The sequence below is a fragment of the Sardina pilchardus genome, chromosome 5 (genome assembly GCF_963854185.1).
Source record: "Sardina pilchardus chromosome 5, fSarPil1.1, whole genome shotgun sequence".
Classification (NCBI taxonomy): domain Eukaryota; kingdom Metazoa; phylum Chordata; class Actinopteri; order Clupeiformes; family Clupeidae; genus Sardina; species Sardina pilchardus.
Genome location: NC_084998.1, coordinates 31,076,058 through 31,095,620, shown reverse-complemented (window position 1 = coordinate 31,095,620; position 19,563 = coordinate 31,076,058). Strand labels below are relative to the sequence as shown.

At 46.4% G+C, this 19,563-nt stretch overlaps 1 protein-coding gene across 1 annotated transcript; it reads left to right on the top strand.

Annotated features, from left to right (window-relative positions):
• Positions 1 to 207: 207 nt before the first annotated feature.
• Positions 208 to 18,508, top strand: ehd1b (EH-domain containing 1b). The gene is made up of 5 exons (XM_062537222.1): positions 208 to 995; positions 5,321 to 5,418; positions 14,938 to 15,350; positions 15,663 to 15,827; positions 16,503 to 18,508. Exons 1-5 carry the CDS (start codon positions 595 to 597, stop codon positions 17,022 to 17,024), a joined length of 1,599 nt encoding a protein of 532 aa, XP_062393206.1. The 5' UTR covers positions 208 to 594; the 3' UTR covers positions 17,025 to 18,508.
• The last annotated feature ends 1,055 nt before the right edge of the window (positions 18,509 to 19,563 follow it).

Sequence of the window (19,563 nt, the reverse complement as noted above, 5' to 3'; positions counted from 1 at the left end):
TGAAGAAATATGAAGTTAGAAAATTGCTCTATTTTAGAAGACTTAAGTAATAAGCACGTAAAAATGGAGACGTGTGATGTTTTAGATAAAAAAATTTTTTACAGATTCCTGCATGGACCTTCATCATATGGCCGCCTCATCTGGGCTTTTATTTTGACATCGGTCTTTGCTGATACACCCTCGTACAATTTTGCTGTGAGGAGCTGAAGCGGGACACTTCTTCTCTCAAAGCTCGGGACTAGGAGGGAGCAGCAGTGCTCTATGCGTGAAGTCCAACTGACAGGGGAGAGTGTTGTTGGGGTAAAAAGGCGTTACAGAATCTTCGTCATTTTCTTTATATTTAAACGGATTTTTGTATTAGAGTAGCTAACGAAATTCAGTTGATGTCTTTTTGCCAGGTCAACCTAACACGCTGGCAATTTAACTAAGCGAGCAACACACACAGGGCAACAGACTAGCCAGCACCCCGTTATTTTGACCGAAACGAACAGTTGCTAAACAGCTTGTTCTCAACAGAGTAGTTGTGTTTGCTGAATCAGCCACAACATATATTAATTTACCAGGAAATAACGCATAGAACGATACATTGTAAGTATGTTCAGCTGGTCAAATAAGGACGGGAAGAAGAAAGATCCCGAACTCTTTCAGACTGTCTCGGATGGGCTGAAACGTCTGTACAAACAAAAACTCTTTCCTCTAGAAGACGCATATCGCTTCCACGATTTTCACTCGCCGGCTTTAGAAGATGCTGACTTTGACAACAAGCCCATGGTGCTTTTGGTCGGCCAGTATTCCACAGGCAAAACTACATTCATTAGGCATCTTATGGAGCAAGACTTTCCTGGTATGAGGATAGGCCCCGAACCGACCACCGATTCTTTCATTGCGGTTATGTACGGAGAGCAGGAGGGACTGGTGCCAGGCAATGCATTGGTTGTTGATCCTAAAAAGCCGTTCCGAAAGCTTAACGCTTTTGGCAACGCCTTCCTGAACAGGTGAGTCTATTTCATTTTAGGCAGTATTTTTTTGCTGCCTCTTTGTGTGGTGGCAAACGAAAATGCACCAGGCTAGCTGCATCATTGTGCATCGCAATGTTCTCTTGCCCTAGGTGTCCATTGCTCCAGACTGTGGCCACTAGGCTAGCCGGTTAGCTCGCTTGCTACAGTCAAAGACTAGACATAGGTTCGAAAGGCCAAGTGTTAGCGAAGGAGGCTAAACGTATAGGATTAAATGAAAGAATGAATGAATGAATGAATGAAGCTTAGTTATATATCGTATGTAAAGCATTTACATAGATGTGTACTACTATTTCAAAGGCATAGTAAAACGCTGACAGAGGGGTGGGGTTGACGCCCATTTAGGCGTCCCGCTTGTCTGGGTGGCAAGATGACATTGACAGTTTGAAAGGTCTATGTGTAAACCATGCATGAATTGTCAGAAGTGTCCTTTCTTTATGCAGTCGTTTAGTGGTTGGCCGCTCAAATGAAGAGTGTTTTGAAAGGTGTTTTTCATAGGCACGATGTGGTGATAGGAATTAAACAATTGATAGATAGATTCATGGAAAACTCCTTTCAGCTATTAAGCATACTTGCTCAAAGGGTTGTAGTCTGACTTTTTTCAGGACTTTGTCCTTTTTTCCAACATGGAAAAGGTAAATTACTGGATGAATGAAAAATGGGAGGATGTTAGTGTGATATACGATCATGGCAGATGGATACGTTTGTTAATCTGTCTCATAATGAAAAACTGACAGCCTTGAAGCTGTGACAAAAGCAGGCACAAATGCCCCAGGGAATCTCCAGGGTTCTGTCACCAGCAACAAATGTTCAACACATGCCCAGTGTGGAAGCACACATGATGGACATCCCCATTCCCCACATGCCTGAACCTCTCTTGGCTAGTCTTTGCTTGGAGCCTGGCCTCATAAAACTGCCCCCACAAGTGAAAGAGTGAGGAGTATGAGGTATGAATGACAGTTACACTGAAAAAAGGGGAGCAGAATGAAAGAGCAGTAATGTAGCTGATGACAAGTCAATTATTCATGGTAGTGTAATGCAGTGCCTTATTCTAGCTAAGCCTCTGGCCTACCTCAGGCCTACCACTCTCAGAGCTAGCCTGATAGCCTGATATATATAATGACCTCTGGAGCCCTCTTAAGTGCCTTCCTTGTATTTCCTGTTCTTCTTTTTTAATCTGTCCATCAATCTCTCTTGCTTGCTTCTACTTTCACTTTTGACTAGTATGGTGTATATACTTACACTTCTGCATTTTTTGTTAGCCTTGATCTGTAGGAGTCAGTGTCATTATGAAACACTGTAGATTTGCTTCTCACCAGTCAGGATTTTTTGGACCTTGGGATTCCCCGGATTTCGTGTGTGTGTGTGTGTGTAAAAAGCTGTCATGTTCTCTCAGCAATATGACCTGAGCTGACATGGCACAGACTTGTTCCGCTGTTCTCCTCAAAGGAAGAGAGTCTTAATGTCAGTCCTCGTAGAAGAACCGTCTCAGCAGCCTCTGTTCAGTGCATCGTTGTGGGATTTAACAGCAGAGTTCCAGCTCCCTCTGGGCCAATGTAGAGGACCTCTGCCTCCTCCTTAAAAGGTTTAAAGGCAAATTTAAGAGTCAGAGATGGCCAGAATCACAGCTGACCTGATTCTGTTTTTAGTTAGACAGAAATCACATCGGCTGTTTCACCAACTGCATGTGACTGTGTATACATTTCACAGCCTCCTGTGTGCACGACACTCATATCTTCCAACCAGCTTGTGCCATATGACAAAGAGCATTCCTTGCCATTGTCTTAACAGTCATGGGTGTCTGAGTCACTCATTATCTTTGTATGCAGGTAGGGGTTCTGGATCCAGCTGGAGCTTATAGCCTGTTCGACCTCTGTCCTGCATTGCACAGGCCTGAACGAGCACAGATGAAATCTGTGACTGGCTATCATATTTACAAAACCAGGCCTGGATCATACAGAGATCACTGTTGCTCTCAGTATTCCGTGTTGGGACTTGCCAGAAGGCCAGTCTGATGCGGGATGTGTTTGACATGACATGGTAAAGTATGTGGGGGAGGGCTCTTCCAGACAGCTTTGTTTGGGGCAAAATGGGATTTTGCGTGTAAAGTCAGGGAAAGGTTTGCACTGCCTGCAGATTCACGTGAATCAGTTAAATGCGGCCAGGTCCCACCCCTTTCACATGCTCGTCCTTTTTGCGCAACACATAGCCTACAGTAAGCTGTTCCTCCAATAGAAAAAGTTTGGCACCGAGTCTTTTTGAGAAACTGTTCTGAAGCTTTGTTTGTGACCCCAGGTTTTCTGTGTGCAGACTCTTGAGTTTTCACGGTCATGTGGTCAGTGGAAAACAAAAAAAGACAGTCCGTTTTGTATTCGCTGTGTGCCACAACTCCAATAAATCACGGAGCTTACTCAGCACTTTCCCATAATTGTAGTCAAATGACCTCTTACTGGCACTCGTCTCCTTCTCCTTCTCTCCCACTCTAAAAGTGTTGTCTGCAATGCATGCATTTCTTCAGGGGCTTTTTTGACCCAAGTATTTCCTTTGATTTTGCTGTGGCAGAAAGAAACCCTATTGGCTACTTGTGACTTACTGCTGCCGCTCCAGGACTGGTTGTTTTCAGCCTGGTCAGGTAATGGTCAGGCGGAGGTGAACTGAAGGTGACCGCTGTGATGTCTGAAGGGTAGCCCTCAGTCCCCTCCCCCACTCCTCTGTCTCTCTCTCTCTCTCTCTCTCTGTCTCTCTCTCTGTCTCTCTCTCTGTCACAGACACCTTCAGGTTGACATGTAGACCTCTCCTGCCTCCTACATATTAACTAACGTAGGCAGGGCCACCATAAATACCTCTGCTTGTGTGTGTGCTGCTGCCTCAAGGTACTCCAAGCCCCGGCTGTTTGACAGGCCGGCTGTTTTTTCGGGAGGGGGCTCCCCTGGGGGTTTTCCCGTGCCTCCCTGAGCTGTCTCTGTGTTTGGAAAGCCCTGTTTGGCGCTCTGGCAACAGCCACACGCAGCAGCAAAAAAAAAAAAAAAAACACACGAGAGACCCGCGTTGGCTGGCAAGCAAAGCCAAGAACTCCAAGAATGCACGAAGCTGAGGAAATGTGGAAAAAGTGAGCTAGCAGAGAGGAGGGTTGAGGAGGCTGGGGGCAGGACTGAGGATGGAGCGGAAGAAAGTGATGGTATGAGAGAGAGAGAGAGAGGGAGGGAGAGGGAGGGCGGGTTAGTGACTGACAGGAAATCTTGAGGGATGAGAGTGACTGAAGGGCGGAGGGCTTAAGCGGGGGGGTGAGGGGTGTCTGTTTGTGCATGACTTCAATCTGTAGGCATGCTGTGGAAACGGGGAACAGATTAGTGTGAGGGGCTGGAGTCAGAGGGTACCGCTCCGAGCGGCTGAGTTATGTCCACACAGGCACAGATAAGCACAACACATGGCTTCATGGAAAAGGTGAGAAGAAGCTTTTTTTTTTTTTTTTTACAGAGATAGCCTTTTTTGCCCAGAGAGAAGCTCCGGTCTTCCCGCGTGGAGTCTTGCACAAACTGGCAGAAATGCACCACAGAAGGGGACCATGATGCCTCTGCACCTCTATGGCCACAGCCATGAGTTGAGCGTGTAGCTCCAGCACTCATGCTCGTCACTGCTATAGCGGGCACAATCCCTTACTGTTTCAGCTATTATACTGGCACACTCCGATTTGAGAGGCATGTTTGCGGAGAGAGCACACTGCTCTCTCTGCTCACTGGAAAGCTGTTTGCACTCGGCCAAAGGGCAGCATATGGTTTTCTGTCTTATGTTGGAAGGTCTCCAAAACCAATAATGTTGCTATTTAAGGCTTGGTAGAGTGCTAAGTGGAGCGTTTCTGCTTATTGTCTTGAGTTTTGCCGAGCTCTGCAGGCAGCACGGGGATCCAGGGCCGTGACACATGGAGGGCCCACTAGGCCACAAGTTTAGGCCAGTAGTAGTCCTAGAATGTTTGTGACACTCGTGTGGTCATGGTTATGACGATAAGTAGGTTTGCTTTGGAGAAAAGCGTCTGCCAAGGTTTGATTCACATACTGTAGCAGTTGTTTGTTTTGAGGACCAGATGTTTTTTGTCCAGATGTCCTAACGTGTGTGTGTGTGTGTGTGTGTGTGTGTGTGTGTGTGTGTGTGTGTGTGTGTGTGTGTGTGTGTGTGTGTGTGTGTGTGTGTGTGTGTGTGTGTGTGTGTGTGTGTGTGTGTGTGTGTGTGTGTGTGTGTGTGTGTGTGTGTGTGTGTGTGTGTGTGTGTGTGTGTGTGTCTGTGTGTGTCTGTGTGTGTGTCTGCAGGTTTGTGTGTGCCCAGATGCCCAACCCTGTGCTGGACAGCATCAGCATCATCGACACCCCAGGAATCCTGTCTGGAGAGAAGCAGAGGATCAGTAGAGGTGAGTGCTCTACTGCTTTCACTCTTACTCTTTCTCTCACCACCACTACTCTCTCCATCTCTCTCACTCTCACTCTCACCGTCACTTCTCTCTCTCTCTCTCTCTCTTACCATCACAACTCTCACTCTCTCACTGTACCCGCTACTTTCTATCTTGGTCTCAGCTTTCCTCTGCCCTTTCTCTTTCCCTTTCTCTTTCCCCACCACACTCTTCCGCACACTTTTTGCTTTCACCTTGTCTGTGTATCTTTTAGAGTTTGCCTGGTGTTGAGCCTGCTTTATTGGTTCATTCTCTATTCAAATAAACCATAAATGTGTTCGATTCCCAGCAGTCAGAGACGGACGCACAATAAACACCGCACACAACAGCAGGCGTTCATTTCACACTCTGAACGGCCACATTCAAACATGTGGACACGCCCGAGAGAGAGAGAGAGAGAGAGAGAGAGAGAGAGAGAGAGAGAGAGAGAGAGAGAGAGAGAGAGAGAGAGAGAGAGAGAGAGAGAGAGAGATAATTGAATTTACTGCATAGTGCCCCTACATTACAAGGGGAGTATATTTAGCTGTCCTGTTTATATTAGTACATAACAATGTCCCTGCTGTGTGTGTGTGTTTGTGTGTGCGTGCGCGTGCATGTGTGTATGTATATAAGTGTGTGTGCCTATTAAATTGTGAGATTTTCTGGAAATATCATGGATGTTTAGTGTATATGTGTATCACATACACTGACAGTCCTTTATGATTTAAATGTTGCATGTGTCCGTGTCCGTTCATCCGGTGAATCACAGAGGCGCTTTTTCCCCTTTTTCTTTTCTGAGGTGCTCAGTGTCACTCTGAGGTGACTTCCTGTACTCCTATCCTGTGTGTATGTGTGTGAGAGTGCGTGTGTGCACACGTGCCTGGCTATGGGAGCCGTGTGTGTGTGTGTGTGTGTGTGTGTGTGTGTGAATGGCACCCTGAGATAAATGCTCCGACAAAGAGTGGGGCCACATCGGCCAGGAAACAGACGCTACCGCTACACTAGCCCCCAGGGTGGGGCCAGGCCCAGAGAGATACACTCGCTGCACTGATGGGGAAGTCTTTCTGTTCCTGAGGTGTGTGTGTGTGTATGTGTGTGTTTGTTTGCGTGTCCTTTTACGTGTGTGTGCGTGTGTGTGTGTGTGTGTGTGTGTGTGTGTGTGTGTGTGTGTGTGTGTGTGTGTGTGTGTACAAGAGATGGCGACATTGCCCTGATCTTGGGAAAAGACCGTTGTTGATGGTTACAGTGGTACAGCCACAGTCTTTTTTTGAGGTGGAACGGTGTTTCCCAGGAGACGGGCTTGGGATGTGCGTGCATACCAGGGACTCCCTAACTGTACGGGCCTTAATGTATGAGTAAACCCTGACCTGTAGATCCAGAGCAGGTGGCGTCTGGAGTTCACTCGCATTCCTGACCGCACGGTTGTATTTCTCACATGGATGCGGGAGCTTCATGAACTGCTTCACTGTGCTGACTCTCCTCCTGCAGTTGGACCTTCCCATGACGTGGATCCAATCAAGTCAACTCCTCCTTGTGATTCCACTGTTGGGCAACTGATTTTTAGGTCAATAAATGACAATGACTTGCGCTCAATGAGCACACTACATTTATCCCCCAGACCGACCCACCCAGTTGGCAGCAGTATGTCTGCCATTCAATAATACTGTTGTGCAGTGGAGAGCTAAGCTTGGCGGAGATGGTGGTGGTGGTGGTGGGGGGGGGGGGGGGGTGGTTGTTTTTCTCCAACTGCTTGTCCCGTGGGCATTTGTCAATTGTTGAGGAATGGATGACCTTGTGACGCCCAGGTCTCTGTCCAGGCTGCCTCCACTATGAAAGTCAGGGAGTGAGGGCTGAGAGAGGATCAAAGGCGAGTGACAGCCTGGTGCTAGTGATGGGTGTGGTAGTGAGTGACCGCTACGTGTCATCGTGAAGTCACTGTGAAAGGGCACAGCTTGGTGGGAGTCACCAGTTTTGACCCCTTTTGGCTATTTGGATGTCATAGAATATTGGGAGGGAGGCGAGCAAAGCTTTTATTTTACAGTGTCTCTTAAAAACAATCGAAATCTGGCCCCAGCCGTGGTGTAACTGGCTGGGGCACCTGCACCGTACAGTACGCCGGTGACCTGGGTTTGATTCCCCCCCTTTGGTCCTTTCCGTATCCCACCCTCTCTCCCATTCACTTCCTGTCATTCTCCACTGTCCTGTTGCATTAAAGGCATAAAAAGCCCAAAAATATACTTCAACAATTATATACAATCAAGAATTTAGGTCTATTTGTAGCTCATCTTTTTTTTCTTTCTATGAAAGCAATGGCTATACCAGATCTTGCATCCTTTGATGGTCATTTCCTCAAAGGAGAATTAAGAGTCCCTTAAGGCAGGGATCACACTGGCCAGCGGCAAGCAGAAGGTTTCCTATTGTTCTCAATGGTTCTGCAGCGGAACGGTGGCAGTGCTAGCGTAATGCTAGCGTGGAACAAGCTGAGCGTTGATTTGGTTCACCTTTCAAAGCGCAATGCCAGAGTATTCAATTGTCAGTTTAGGCAAACCGTTTGTGCTACTTAGGATTGAGATGGAACTCATTATGGTCTGCGAGTTGCGTTACGCTGGCTGATCCCTGTCTAAGCCTCCCATAGATGTCCAGATGGGGCCGTACCATATGATGTGAAGGAGTCATCCTATAGCTGCAGAGTTGGAAGGAAGGATGCAGGCTAGCTGTGCTTTGTGTCCACCTTATTCATACAGCCTTACATACAGCTACATATAGCTTTGTCTATATATAGTGCGTGTGTGATGTTTGACAGCAGATGGAGGAAGGTTTTTTACATTGCCTCATTTTCTGCGCCAGTTTGTGAAAACATTATGCCGTTTGAAGAGTGTAGCAAACATAAAGATGAATGGAACTGGAAACAAATGAACTCTTTTGTTGTAAGTGTGTATGTGTTTTTTGTGTGTAGTGTGTACGTGTGTGAGTGTGTGTGTGTGTGTGTGTTGAGACTAATGAAAGCACCCACCCAGTCCTGTGCAACCTAATGACCCTCTTCCTCTTGTGAAAAACTGTAATTGTTATCGCCTGATGTAGTTGATGTAGTCAGCCCTGTTACAATAATTAGCCAGACATGGAAAATATGAAGCGCTAACTGTTCCCTCAGCCTAGCGTCTATTGTGAGAACACAAACACACGTCACCCTTCACGTCAACCTGTGACTTATCTACACCAGTGTATTGTTACCTCAACTTACACACACATACACATCTTATATTTCGATTTCTAATATGTTTGGTATATTGCACACACACACACGCAGGCACACGCACACACACACGCACACAGGAAACGTCAGAGTGAGGCCTTGGTGTGGTGGCCCATTGTCTGTGTGTGTTGAGTGGCGTCTGTCCAAATAGCTCATTCTCCCTGTATGCTCTCTTCCCTCCCTTCCCAAGCGCTCTCCACTACTCTAATTCCACTACGATGTCTTTTTTCCCCCCCTCCATTTGTTCCTCACAGGCATTCTCTCTCCCGCTTCCTGTCTCGTTACATCATATGAAGTCGACTCTCATTGATGTCTCCTCTTGCCTGCTGTACGTCTCTCATGATGGTGACAGTTCAATTTCTCTTGAACGTTGAACTTTCAAAGTCCACTTTTACAAGTGTGGGTGTCTTCTTATGGGATAGTGTTTGACATGGGAACTCAAAAGAGAAAGGATTATCAAGCATAGATGAATACATTGTAATGATGGATCTCTTCAATAATTTGATAATTCGCTCAGTTGATTCCAGCCTCTGAGCTGTGGTTCCTCCATGACTGACTCTCCCTTTCGGTGCAGCCGAAGGTGAACTCACACTTCCTGTTTAGTGCCCTCCATTTTCTGTTGGCCCGATGGCAGGGTTAGTTAATAATCTGCTCAAGTCTGCTGACTGCCTGCTGGCCTTACTCGGTCTCTAAGCTCAGGGGTGCCTTCACATCCAGTTAATCATGACACAGAGCCAGCCACAGTGTCCCACTACTCCCTGTTAGAGAGAGAGAGGGAACAGGAGAGATAGAGAGAGGGAACAGAAGAGAGAGAAAGAGGGAACAGAAGAGGGATAGGGGGAGAGTCACAACCATCTGCTGAGATGGCCAGGTGTGAAGCCTGTTGAATGAGATTTGTTGTTTCAGAGCCATTAACTTCACTAACATAAATAAGTTTGTGTGTAAACATTTTATTCACCTTAAGAGGTCATGTTTTAAACTGCCTGCCAGACTAGTTTAGAAATCTGTTCCTGGTGTTAAAGCAATATGGCAAACTGTTGTTGGTACTCACAAAAAAAAGGAAAAAAAGGAAATTCCTTCTTCTGGTTTTCGTAATGCGGGTGGTGTTTAGATTGCCCTGATGACCTTGCCAGTGACCGGGACGAGTCTTGTTGTAAATTTACGCCTTCCTTTGTTTACTGTATACTTTCTGGAATTGTGAAGTGCACCACATTTTTGTTTAAGTGGCTTCACTAGTTTTGGCAGGCTGTTGTCTTCCTCTTGGATCAGATGGCGCTTGGCAACATAAGCATTCATTTTGGCGCTTGGCTGTCCCCATGTCCACACACACGGAGTGATTTGCACACACATATGGTTTTAGCTGTGACAACAGCTTTGTGCCACGTGGCTTGGTGAAGGCAGCCATCGCATCATCATCGTCTCCATTCCAGAGGAGCACGATCATGTTGTTTTTCTCTATGCAAGCGCCCCGGAACATCCCCGAATACGCAACACCCATTTGGCACCAGGCAACACATGGCCTCTTAATGAGAGAGAGTTCCAGAGTTCCTCAAAAATGGAGTGGCCGTGCCAAAGAGGGTGATGTCATTCTAGCCACTGGGGGGTGGATGTATTGCGTGGCCAGGCTCAGAACCCCTGTTCCTGAACGTTCTTCCTCTCTGGAGGTTTTCCACTCCCCAGGCACTCGGTCGTTGGAAAAGACCCTGTATTGTGGTGTTGAAAGCTGACCATCCGGAAAAACCCAGATTGGCTAATTATTGCTGTGGGTACGCAAAGCTCCTCCATATTGCTACATTCCTTTAACATAATAGGAAATTCTCTCAGTTATTGAAAGACCAAGGCATAGCCGGTGTGAAGTATTTGTAGTTTGCAGTTGTGCAAACATGACACGTGTGCATGGACGTGTGTGAGAATTGCGCTTTAAAATGTCTCAAAAGCTTTTACAAGCACTTAGCCTTCAAGAGCTTGAAATATGGGCTGTACAGTTGATCCAGAACTAAAGGCACCCTCATAGCTGTACCTCCAGCAGCAGGATTATCGAGCCCCTAACACTGATCATGCCCATAAAACAAGGGAATGACTGGCCTGGATGACACTGACATAAGACATTGCACTTGAGCCTTGGCTCTTAAGTCAGACAGGAAACCAGGTGCTTTTCGAAATCTTGTGCTGTTTTCACATTCAACCACAAGAGGTAAATGGGGAACCACGGAAATCTCGTCAGGGCGGTTTATTTGTGACATTTCTAATTTCGGTTTCATTTGAGTTGAGGCTTAAGTCAACATGGTGGGCTAAACTGGAAGCCACACGTGTTGAGTGAAAAGCCAGAGAGATATTTGAGCTCTCCAGTGCTCTCCAAGTCTCATGGGAAAGCACCATTGTTCTAATTTCACTTTCATTTTACTGCCATTTGATTTGGTACTACACCCCAATCCCCCCCCCACACACACACCCACCCACACACTCACACCCACACACACTACAACTCCAGTGAGTGAGAGCTGATCAGTGAGTCAGGGTCCAGATTAGAAATGCCTTAGTGCAGTCGATGAAGCACATTAGTGTGTGTGTGTGTGTGTGTGTGTGTGTGTGTGTGTGTGTGTGTGTGTGTGTGTCAAGGTGTTTGTTAAATGTCAGTGCTTAACCAAATCTGACATCACTGTCTGAGATAGCTCTGGTCAGTGTGTGTGTTTGTGTCCATGCTCTCTCGCTCGTTGCATCTGGTCTGGTCATGTGGCAGACCTTGGAGCAGGAAGTGGCCAGCTGATTAGTTTCAGCCTTTGTCAGCGTTTGTGCTTCCAGGATCTGGTTACACGGGGCCGATCTGCACCCCGATAGCCACTGCACTATCAACACCTCCTGGCCAGCAGCAGGACCGCAGGGCACAGCCCAGTCGCCCAGCTAGCCGAGCGTAGCGTAGCGCCGCGGAGCTCCGAGCATGTTTGCAGTGAAAACTGGCGGAGTGGCGTCGGAGCCGAGGCTGTATGTACAGTGCATACAAACGGGCCGGCTCTCTTACAGACAGCTGTGCTGCTCTATTTCCGTCAGGCACCCTGGAGGCTGGTGTCAGTTTACTACGAGATCTCACAGTGGGCCACACTGCCTACCCCTGAGACTCTCTCTCTCTCTTTCACTTTCTCTCTTTCTTTCTTTCGGTCTTTCTTTCTTTTTTTCTCTCTTTCTTTCTCTCTCCCATTCTCTTCTCTCTCTTACTCTCCCCCCCCCTCTCTCTCTCTCTCTCTCTCCCTCTTACTCCCTCCGTCTCTCTCGCAGATGATTATACATTCCTTTCATCTGTGTAACAGTGGTCAGCCACACATCTGTGCATTCATGACATGTAGTCTACTTAGTCCCTCATGGACTCTGTGAATGTCCGGCATCCCTTTTTAAAACTCGACGTTTATTTAGTGCCAGATGAGAGGCTTGCACTTAAGCTCTTAACATTTGTCTCTGAAGGGGTGGTGTCGTGAAAAAATGACAGCCACGTTAGGTGTGCCTCCCAAATAGCAATAGTTTAAATTTATATCAGGAAGATGCTTATATGGACACTTTGGCGTGGCTTATGAATGCTACTGCTCTAGCTGGAGATCAATGTTGTGCTTATTTGTAAGTATTTGAGATTTGTTTAAGTTGCATACTGTAGTTACATTATCATTTCCTGACTCCCTGAACTGACTTAAGAGTTATTATGAAGGGGGTGGGCTATCCCAGAATGCCTCACAGGGAGATTTCCTTTTGGAAAATGCTGAGAGGAAGGAACCAGAGGGGAGAGGGGTGACATGTAATCGGGGAAAAACAGGAGAATACCTTCCATTTGGGCACACCCTCCCCCACAATGTGTGTGTGTGTGTGTGTGTGTGTGTGTGTGTGTGTGTGTAGGTAAAAACATGGATGTTCATATGAACATGTTATCACGGCTCCTTTTCAGTTGAGCGTACCCGGCTTTGGTATCAAACATTCCCCCTGAGGAATACTCCCTGAGGGAACACCCTTGTTGAGGGATCTTACCCCTACAGAAAAACACAAAATTAAATTAAAGAGGGCGGACTCTGACATTTTTGCGTAAATCTTATCGTCCTGGCGTCCTCCCACTCTCTCTCCCATGGAGACCATGTAAATAGGTGATAAAGACGGGGTTGTTGCCAGGCACCCACCGTTTTATTAGCCAGATCACATTACACATCACGTTTGATCTCGTCCCCCCCGCTGGATGCGCTGAGGCCACTCCTGCGTTTGTGCTGTTTTATGGGATGGACGATAAGAGAAGGAGTCTTCAGGGTGGACTTCGGTCAGGTCGAGACCACTCGAGGTTGTTACACCGACATCCTGCTATCTGCTGACGCCGACAGAACTTTTACAGGGAGTATGAAAGTCTTCCTACTCGGTTGAATAATGTTCGAATTCAATTTAATACTATTGATTTTTCTGAATAACAATAAAATAGACTAGCCTATTCAGAAGAAGTGGAATTATGTTTTCTAGGATTATGAGGGTGGTGGTATAAATCAGACTAATTTGTGGACGCTGTCGTAAAAGTATGGATTGATTTTATATTGCACTTGCTGACACCGTCCTGTTGCACAATATGGTGTGAAATGGTTACCTATTAAAGTTGTCAGCATGGAAGTGCTTCGCAGTAAAGTCATCAGAAGTGGCTGAGGTCCTTTTGGTCCATCACAACCTGTAACCATGATTTATTTGAGGACTGACTAATGGTATTTGAAAAAGGACCGATATGGTATTTGGCCTATAATGTTATCACTCAATTTCCCCCCAGGAAGAACACAAATGATAAGTGGTCATTTGTAAGATCCTGCCATTGGTGACACATGGGACAGATGGAGTGCGTTTACCATAGTGGGAGCTACAAATCACTCTCTGGATCTTCATTCCATCTAAAAAAAGACGTCCATGCACGCACGCACACACACATATAGGTCCCACTTCCCTGCTCTGCCTGCTGACCCCTCCGGCCTGGCTAGCCTGATAATTCCGTGGTAACATTGTACCCACATACCCCCCCACCCCCGGGTTGGCCTTGTGACCTCCTGATAAAGACGACCTTGCCACCGTGTCAGGCAGGGGAGGAGGTTAGGACAAGGAGGCAGCGTCTCCGTCCGCTCCAGCACGGATGTTCCTGGGGTTCCTTCCTGTTTTGTGACGGTGTCAAGAGCAAGTGTGTGTGTGTGTGTGTGTGTGTGTAGGGGCGGGATCCGCTGTCACGCTGGTGTGCGTGTGTGTGTGTGCGTGTGAGGAAAGTGACAGCCTGGCCTTCGGAAGGCTCCCATATCCCATCCGAGGGCACCTCCCTGGCCCGTCCATGTCACACTGAGACGACAGTGGGAGAATGAATGAGTCGCTTATTTGGTCCTCCGTTTCCTGCCTCAGGAAAAACAGCGAGTATTTTGTTGGTCTGCGGGCTCATTGTGTAATCGTTACCTGTTTGCGGCTGCTGGGACGGCCGGGCCCGATACGGAGCGCCTCTGGGGGTGTAGTAGGCAGGCTGCAGGAAGTGTCTGGGTGGCCCTGTCAGCAAGCGTTGATGGATATACACGGTGAGACGCCAAACACTCAGTCGTGGAGAAGCAAACATAACAGGAGGATGTTCCTGACTCGTGGCCCTGGCACCATAGCATTACTGTAATTCTCATGCAGAGCCAAGTACAACATGGCATGATTGAAACCGAGTTGGATGTAGTGTGATGGGGCTTCCCCTTTTCTCCGCCCATTCTGTGCCGCTCCCGCCTGCTCACACAGTGATGTCTAATTTTTAGTCCCGCATCCTTGACATCATGTCCCACTCACGCCCGCTAAAGCCCACACAACATATGCAGGAGGCATATTCGGTTTGGCTTTCTGTCTCACGAAAGGGGCACCTAACTGACACTGAGAAGGACTAGCAGATGTCTGTTTTGACAATGGATCGTAGCAGCAGGACAGAATTGAAGCCATTTAAAAACAACAATATCCGTCAGTTATGGTGCTAAACCTCATTTAATGCTGCCTAACAGAACATCCAGCTTCACTGTAGCCTACACTACTTAAATCATTTCCATATTTTAATTTACGCACATATTTCATTTGTGGGAGTGCAGTGAATCATCTGTTTTCAAAACTTGTACCGAGAGCTGGGATACTCTTTTGCGTCTTTTGCGAGTGCAGAGCTCTAATCCTATACACCTACTCAACTGAACATTCTGTCCTCTCTTGTTTCTGTCTGTGGTGTCTGTCTCTATCCTCCACTCCAGGTTATGACTTTGCCGCCGTGCTGGAGTGGTTCGCCGAGCGCGTGGACCGCATCATCCTGCTGTTCGACGCCCACAAGCTGGACATCTCGGACGAGTTCTCGGAGGTGATCCGCGCGCTCAAGAACCACGAGGACAAGATGCGCGTGGTGCTCAACAAGGCCGACCAGATCGGCACGCAGCAGCTGATGCGCGTCTACGGCGCCCTCATGTGGTCGCTGGGCAAGATCGTCAACACGCCCGAGGTCATCCGCGTCTACATCGGCTCCTTCTGGGCGCAGCCGCTGCTGGTGGCCGAGAACCGCAAGCTGTTCGAGGCCGAGGAGCAGGACCTGTTCCGCGACATCCAGGGCCTGCCCAGGAACGCTGCCCTGAGGAAGCTGAACGATCTCATCAAGCGTGCCCGCCTGGCCAAGGTAAGCGCCAGGGAAGCCGAGAGCAGCGCTGGGCCGAGTGAGTCACGGCCCTATTCATTCATTGGCCCTTTGGCATCGCATTGGATTGTTCCAGGAAACCTTTTGAAGCCCAAAGAATGGGAGGATGTCATCAAGTGCAATGTTTAGAATGCGAGACGATAGTTCCCAGATTAAGACACTTAATAAAAATAATGTTTTATTTTGGTACTCCGCTGGACAGGTCTCAACCTTTCCTACAGTATGGGGGATGGAAAGATTGAGACGAGCCAACGTTCTGGGCCAAGTTTGAAGTGTCTTTTGTCTCTCCCACAGGTCCATGCCTACATCATTAGTGCTCTGAAGAAGGAGATGCCCAACATGTTTGGGAAGGAAAACAAGAAGAAGGAGCTCATTGCCAACTTGGGCGAAATCTACACCAAAATTGAGAAAGAGCACCAGATATCACCTGGGGACTTCCCTAAGCTGGCCAAAATGCAGGTAACGGCAGGACCACCTCCTGGACCTGAAGATTTAAGGAGCCTCATTGGTTTTTTTACTGTTGGTGTCCCATATGTCATGGTCTCTAACCCTGTGGAAGATAAAAGATAAAAGCATTTGCGGAGTCTCAACAAACGAAGCAAGCGTGGCCATTAAGAGAGAATGGTGGACTTAGCAGACAGAATCAATATCAATTGTGTCATTAGATTTTGTTTGCAGGATGTGAGTAGGACACTCACTGAAACGTTATCGCTTGAGACAATAATGACTCGCTAACTGAATTAAATGTCATGGAACGACTCATTTAAGAATCTTCCCACTCCCTGTGGTCATTAAGCTAGAGTTTGTTTCTTTCATTTACAGTACTATTTATATACATTGGTTTGTTTACATTTACCAGATACAGTCCCCCAATCTAGACCCACACCACGCCATTAAAGAGTGTTTTCTGCTCAAAACGGTTTACTAAAACTAATATAAGTCAATATTAACATGAAACACAGAGATCTATCTCATACTCGACTCAATTCTCAATTGGAGTTCCCACTCAAACATATGAGTGGCGGACCATATGTGAGTTTAGTCCTTTCAACGTCAAAAAAATACTCACCCCTGAATGACACCAATGAATCCATGCAGTATGTTGACCTGCCTTTGGTCTTGTCCACCTTGTAGGAGATCCTGGCAGGACAAGACTTCAGCAAGTTCCAGGTGATCAAGCCCAAGCTGATGGAGGCGGTGGAGGACATGCTGGCCAACGACATCGCCAAGCTGATGACGCTGGTGCGCCAGGAGGAGGCCAACATGCCCAGCCAGCAGGTGCAGGGCGGCGCCTTCGAGGGCACCATGAACGGCCCGTTCGGCCACGGCTACGGCGAGGGCGCCAGCGAGGGCATCGACGAGCTGGAGTGGGTGGTGGCGCGAGACAAGCCCACCTACGACGAGATCTTCTACACGCTGTCGCCGGTCAACGGCAAGGTGTCTGGCAACATGGCCAAGAAGGAGATGGTCAAGTCCAAGCTGCCCAACACGGTGCTGGGCAAGATCTGGAAGCTGGCCGACGTGGACAAGGACGGGTTCCTGGACGACGACGAGTTTGCGCTGGCCAACCACCTCATCAAGGTGAAGCTGGAGGGCCACGAGCTGCCTACCGACCTCCCCGAACACCTGATCCCACCCTCCAAACGGGGGCTGTAGACGGAGCAGGGCACAGCAGACGGGCGACAGTGGTCTCTGAGCCAGGGTGGGGTGGGGGTAGGGCAGGGTGGGGTTGAAGGGGTTAAATTCAGAAGGAGTAAAAGGCGTACAGGTTTGCATTCCAGAATCTTCAATGTTACAAAACATCCCAATCCACACATGTAATCTGCTGGCATATGTCTTCTTTTTTAAGAAAAAACAAAAAACAAAAACAAAAAGCAAAAAAAAAAAAAAACAACTGTAATTTAGGCATTTGTCTCGTGATTAACAGGTTTTGATCGTTGTGGTGCCTTGAATGCAGCCTTTGGGGTAGGTGGGGGATTCACAAGGGAAAAGTTTTGCAAGGCAAAGATGGAGTTGGTAAAATACACCCTATTAAATAACCATAAATAAATAATATACAAAAATGAAACTAACTTATTCAACACATGAATTCCAGTGCTGTGATATTATAGTATGAACCATTATCTCCACTATTATTCGTATAGCTTTGGGGCTGCAACCTAAGCCAAATCTGAAATGGTTTCTTAATTACCATTTTTATTCTCATTGAAAGTCTTCTGCCACACTGTATGCAACAATGCATGTGAAACGCCCTCTAATCTAAATATGAAAACGTCTGGCATCTTTTAGCTGTTTCATGTAGTTTTCTTCCAGGCTGTTCTCTCGGTGAAGGTTGAGCCCTTGTCATGACACTCCTCAATGTAAGAATCAAGCAGTGGAACAATCTCTCAACAAGGGTGGTATTAACAGAGCTCTTGAGCAGTGGGAGAAGGGAGAAGTGTGTGTGTGTGTGTGTGTAGGTGTGTGTGTTTGTTTTTATGTTTCAGTGTGCATGAATGTGTGTGTGTGTGTGTGTGTGTGTGTGTGTGTGCGTGTGTGCTGGTAATATGCCTGGGTCCACGTGTAGTCTCTTTAACACATTACATCTAATTACAAAAGCGATGATTTCCACCCTGCGTATGATTCTGTTTTTTGACTTTGTTAGTTATCAAAAGGCTGTCTAGTGCTTAGTGTAGTAGAGACACCATTAACATACAGTCACATGCTGAACAGTGTTGTTCTTGTGCAGGCCTTAAAACAGTGGTGATCTACTCAGTAAAGTTATGACGGCATTCAGCTTCAGAAGTTGCGAACACTACACTCATCACAATCTATTTGTGTGGTGAAGCAAATGTTGTCTGTTAAGTCAGCGTGATGCACATTAATATACAACATAACTGTTTGTCTGTGTAGACGTTTCACAGGCCTTTCCAAAGATTTCCCTGTTCTGTAGAAGAGTACATGGCAAACAAGTCAAAATGTTCTGCCTGTATGTTCTGTATGTTTCGTAGGACACCACTGTTTATTAAAGAAAAAGACCTGTTTTGAAGCAAAAGTGCCTCCGATTGCTACAAAATGAATAGAACAGCAGCCATCCTCTATAAATAATGTTCATATGTATATGTTTTAGTCTATTTTGAAATAAAAATGTATCACATTAACACACTCTTTTGTTATTTTATGTGTACTTTGTCATTGGCTGACTGGTGAACAGGCTGAGCAAGCTCTTTGCCATACCAGGAGTGACCCCTACTGGATTCTACACTGCATTTTATGGATAAAAATAAAAAATGATCTGTCCACAGACGGTGTACTCAAAAATATATTTGATTTGATGGTGTGTCTGCATCATTCATTGACTGTTGTAGTATGTTTAATATTTTGATAGTGTTACTCTGGTAAGCCATTATAAAGGTATACTAGGGTGTCTGCAGGTTTTAACAAGTGCAATTTGAGACTTTTTTAGACCTTTTTTAGACCATCATGGGTTAAATTTAAGACCTTCACGAAGTATTAAAAAAAAGAAATAATAAGCCAGATTGCAGTCAATTGACATCCTGTCATCATCCTGCATCCTGTGACAACAGTACATTTCCGTTTCACATCTGTAGTTTTATTATTACGTTCCACTAACAGCAACATGTCATATAGAACTACTCGGACCATAACTGCCACCATAACAGAAAAAGAAAAAAAAACAGAACGGCGTGGAAAAGGACGTAAAACAAAACAAAAAAACATTAATCCTTTGCCGATATTTTGCATTGAAACTTAGGTCTTAAATTACTCAAACTCAATTTTAGACTTACAGCGCAAAATATCTCTATATTTTAGACTTTTTTAGGCCTAACATTGAAAATGTGTAATTTTAGACTTTTTTAGACTTTCAGACCCCGCGGACACCCTGGTATACACTGCCCCGGTTATCTACCAAAAGGTAAAAAAACCCTTGAAAAAATGCTGTCTTGCCATCAACAACGACCTCTACAGTTGCCTCTGTAACCACAGATACCGGTCCACTGCAATTAAAACTCAGACCTAATTAGCATTAAAATGGTTTGCCATCAACATATATCTATTTTCACATACAGTATTAAATGCACAACATCTGGTGTTTTGAGGAGCTGCAGTTTGTGTGAAAATGCTAAACTGCTATGCTTGAGCGACAAAATATGAATTTGCCTCATATCCTATTCTCTCAATATCTTTGATAACA

Excerpts from the sequence above, each read along its gene's own strand:
- ehd1b (XM_062537222.1), top strand. The coding sequence starts at position 595 with ATGTTCAGCTGGTCAAATAAGGACGGGAAGAAGAAAGATCCCGAACTC. Across the intron at positions 996-5,320 it reads GGCAACGCCTTCCTGAACAG|GTTTGTGTGTGCCCAGATGC; the intron begins GTGAGTCTATTT and ends GTGTGTCTGCAG. Across the intron at positions 15,351-15,662 it reads AGCGTGCCCGCCTGGCCAAG|GTCCATGCCTACATCATTAG; the intron begins GTAAGCGCCAGG and ends TCTCTCCCACAG.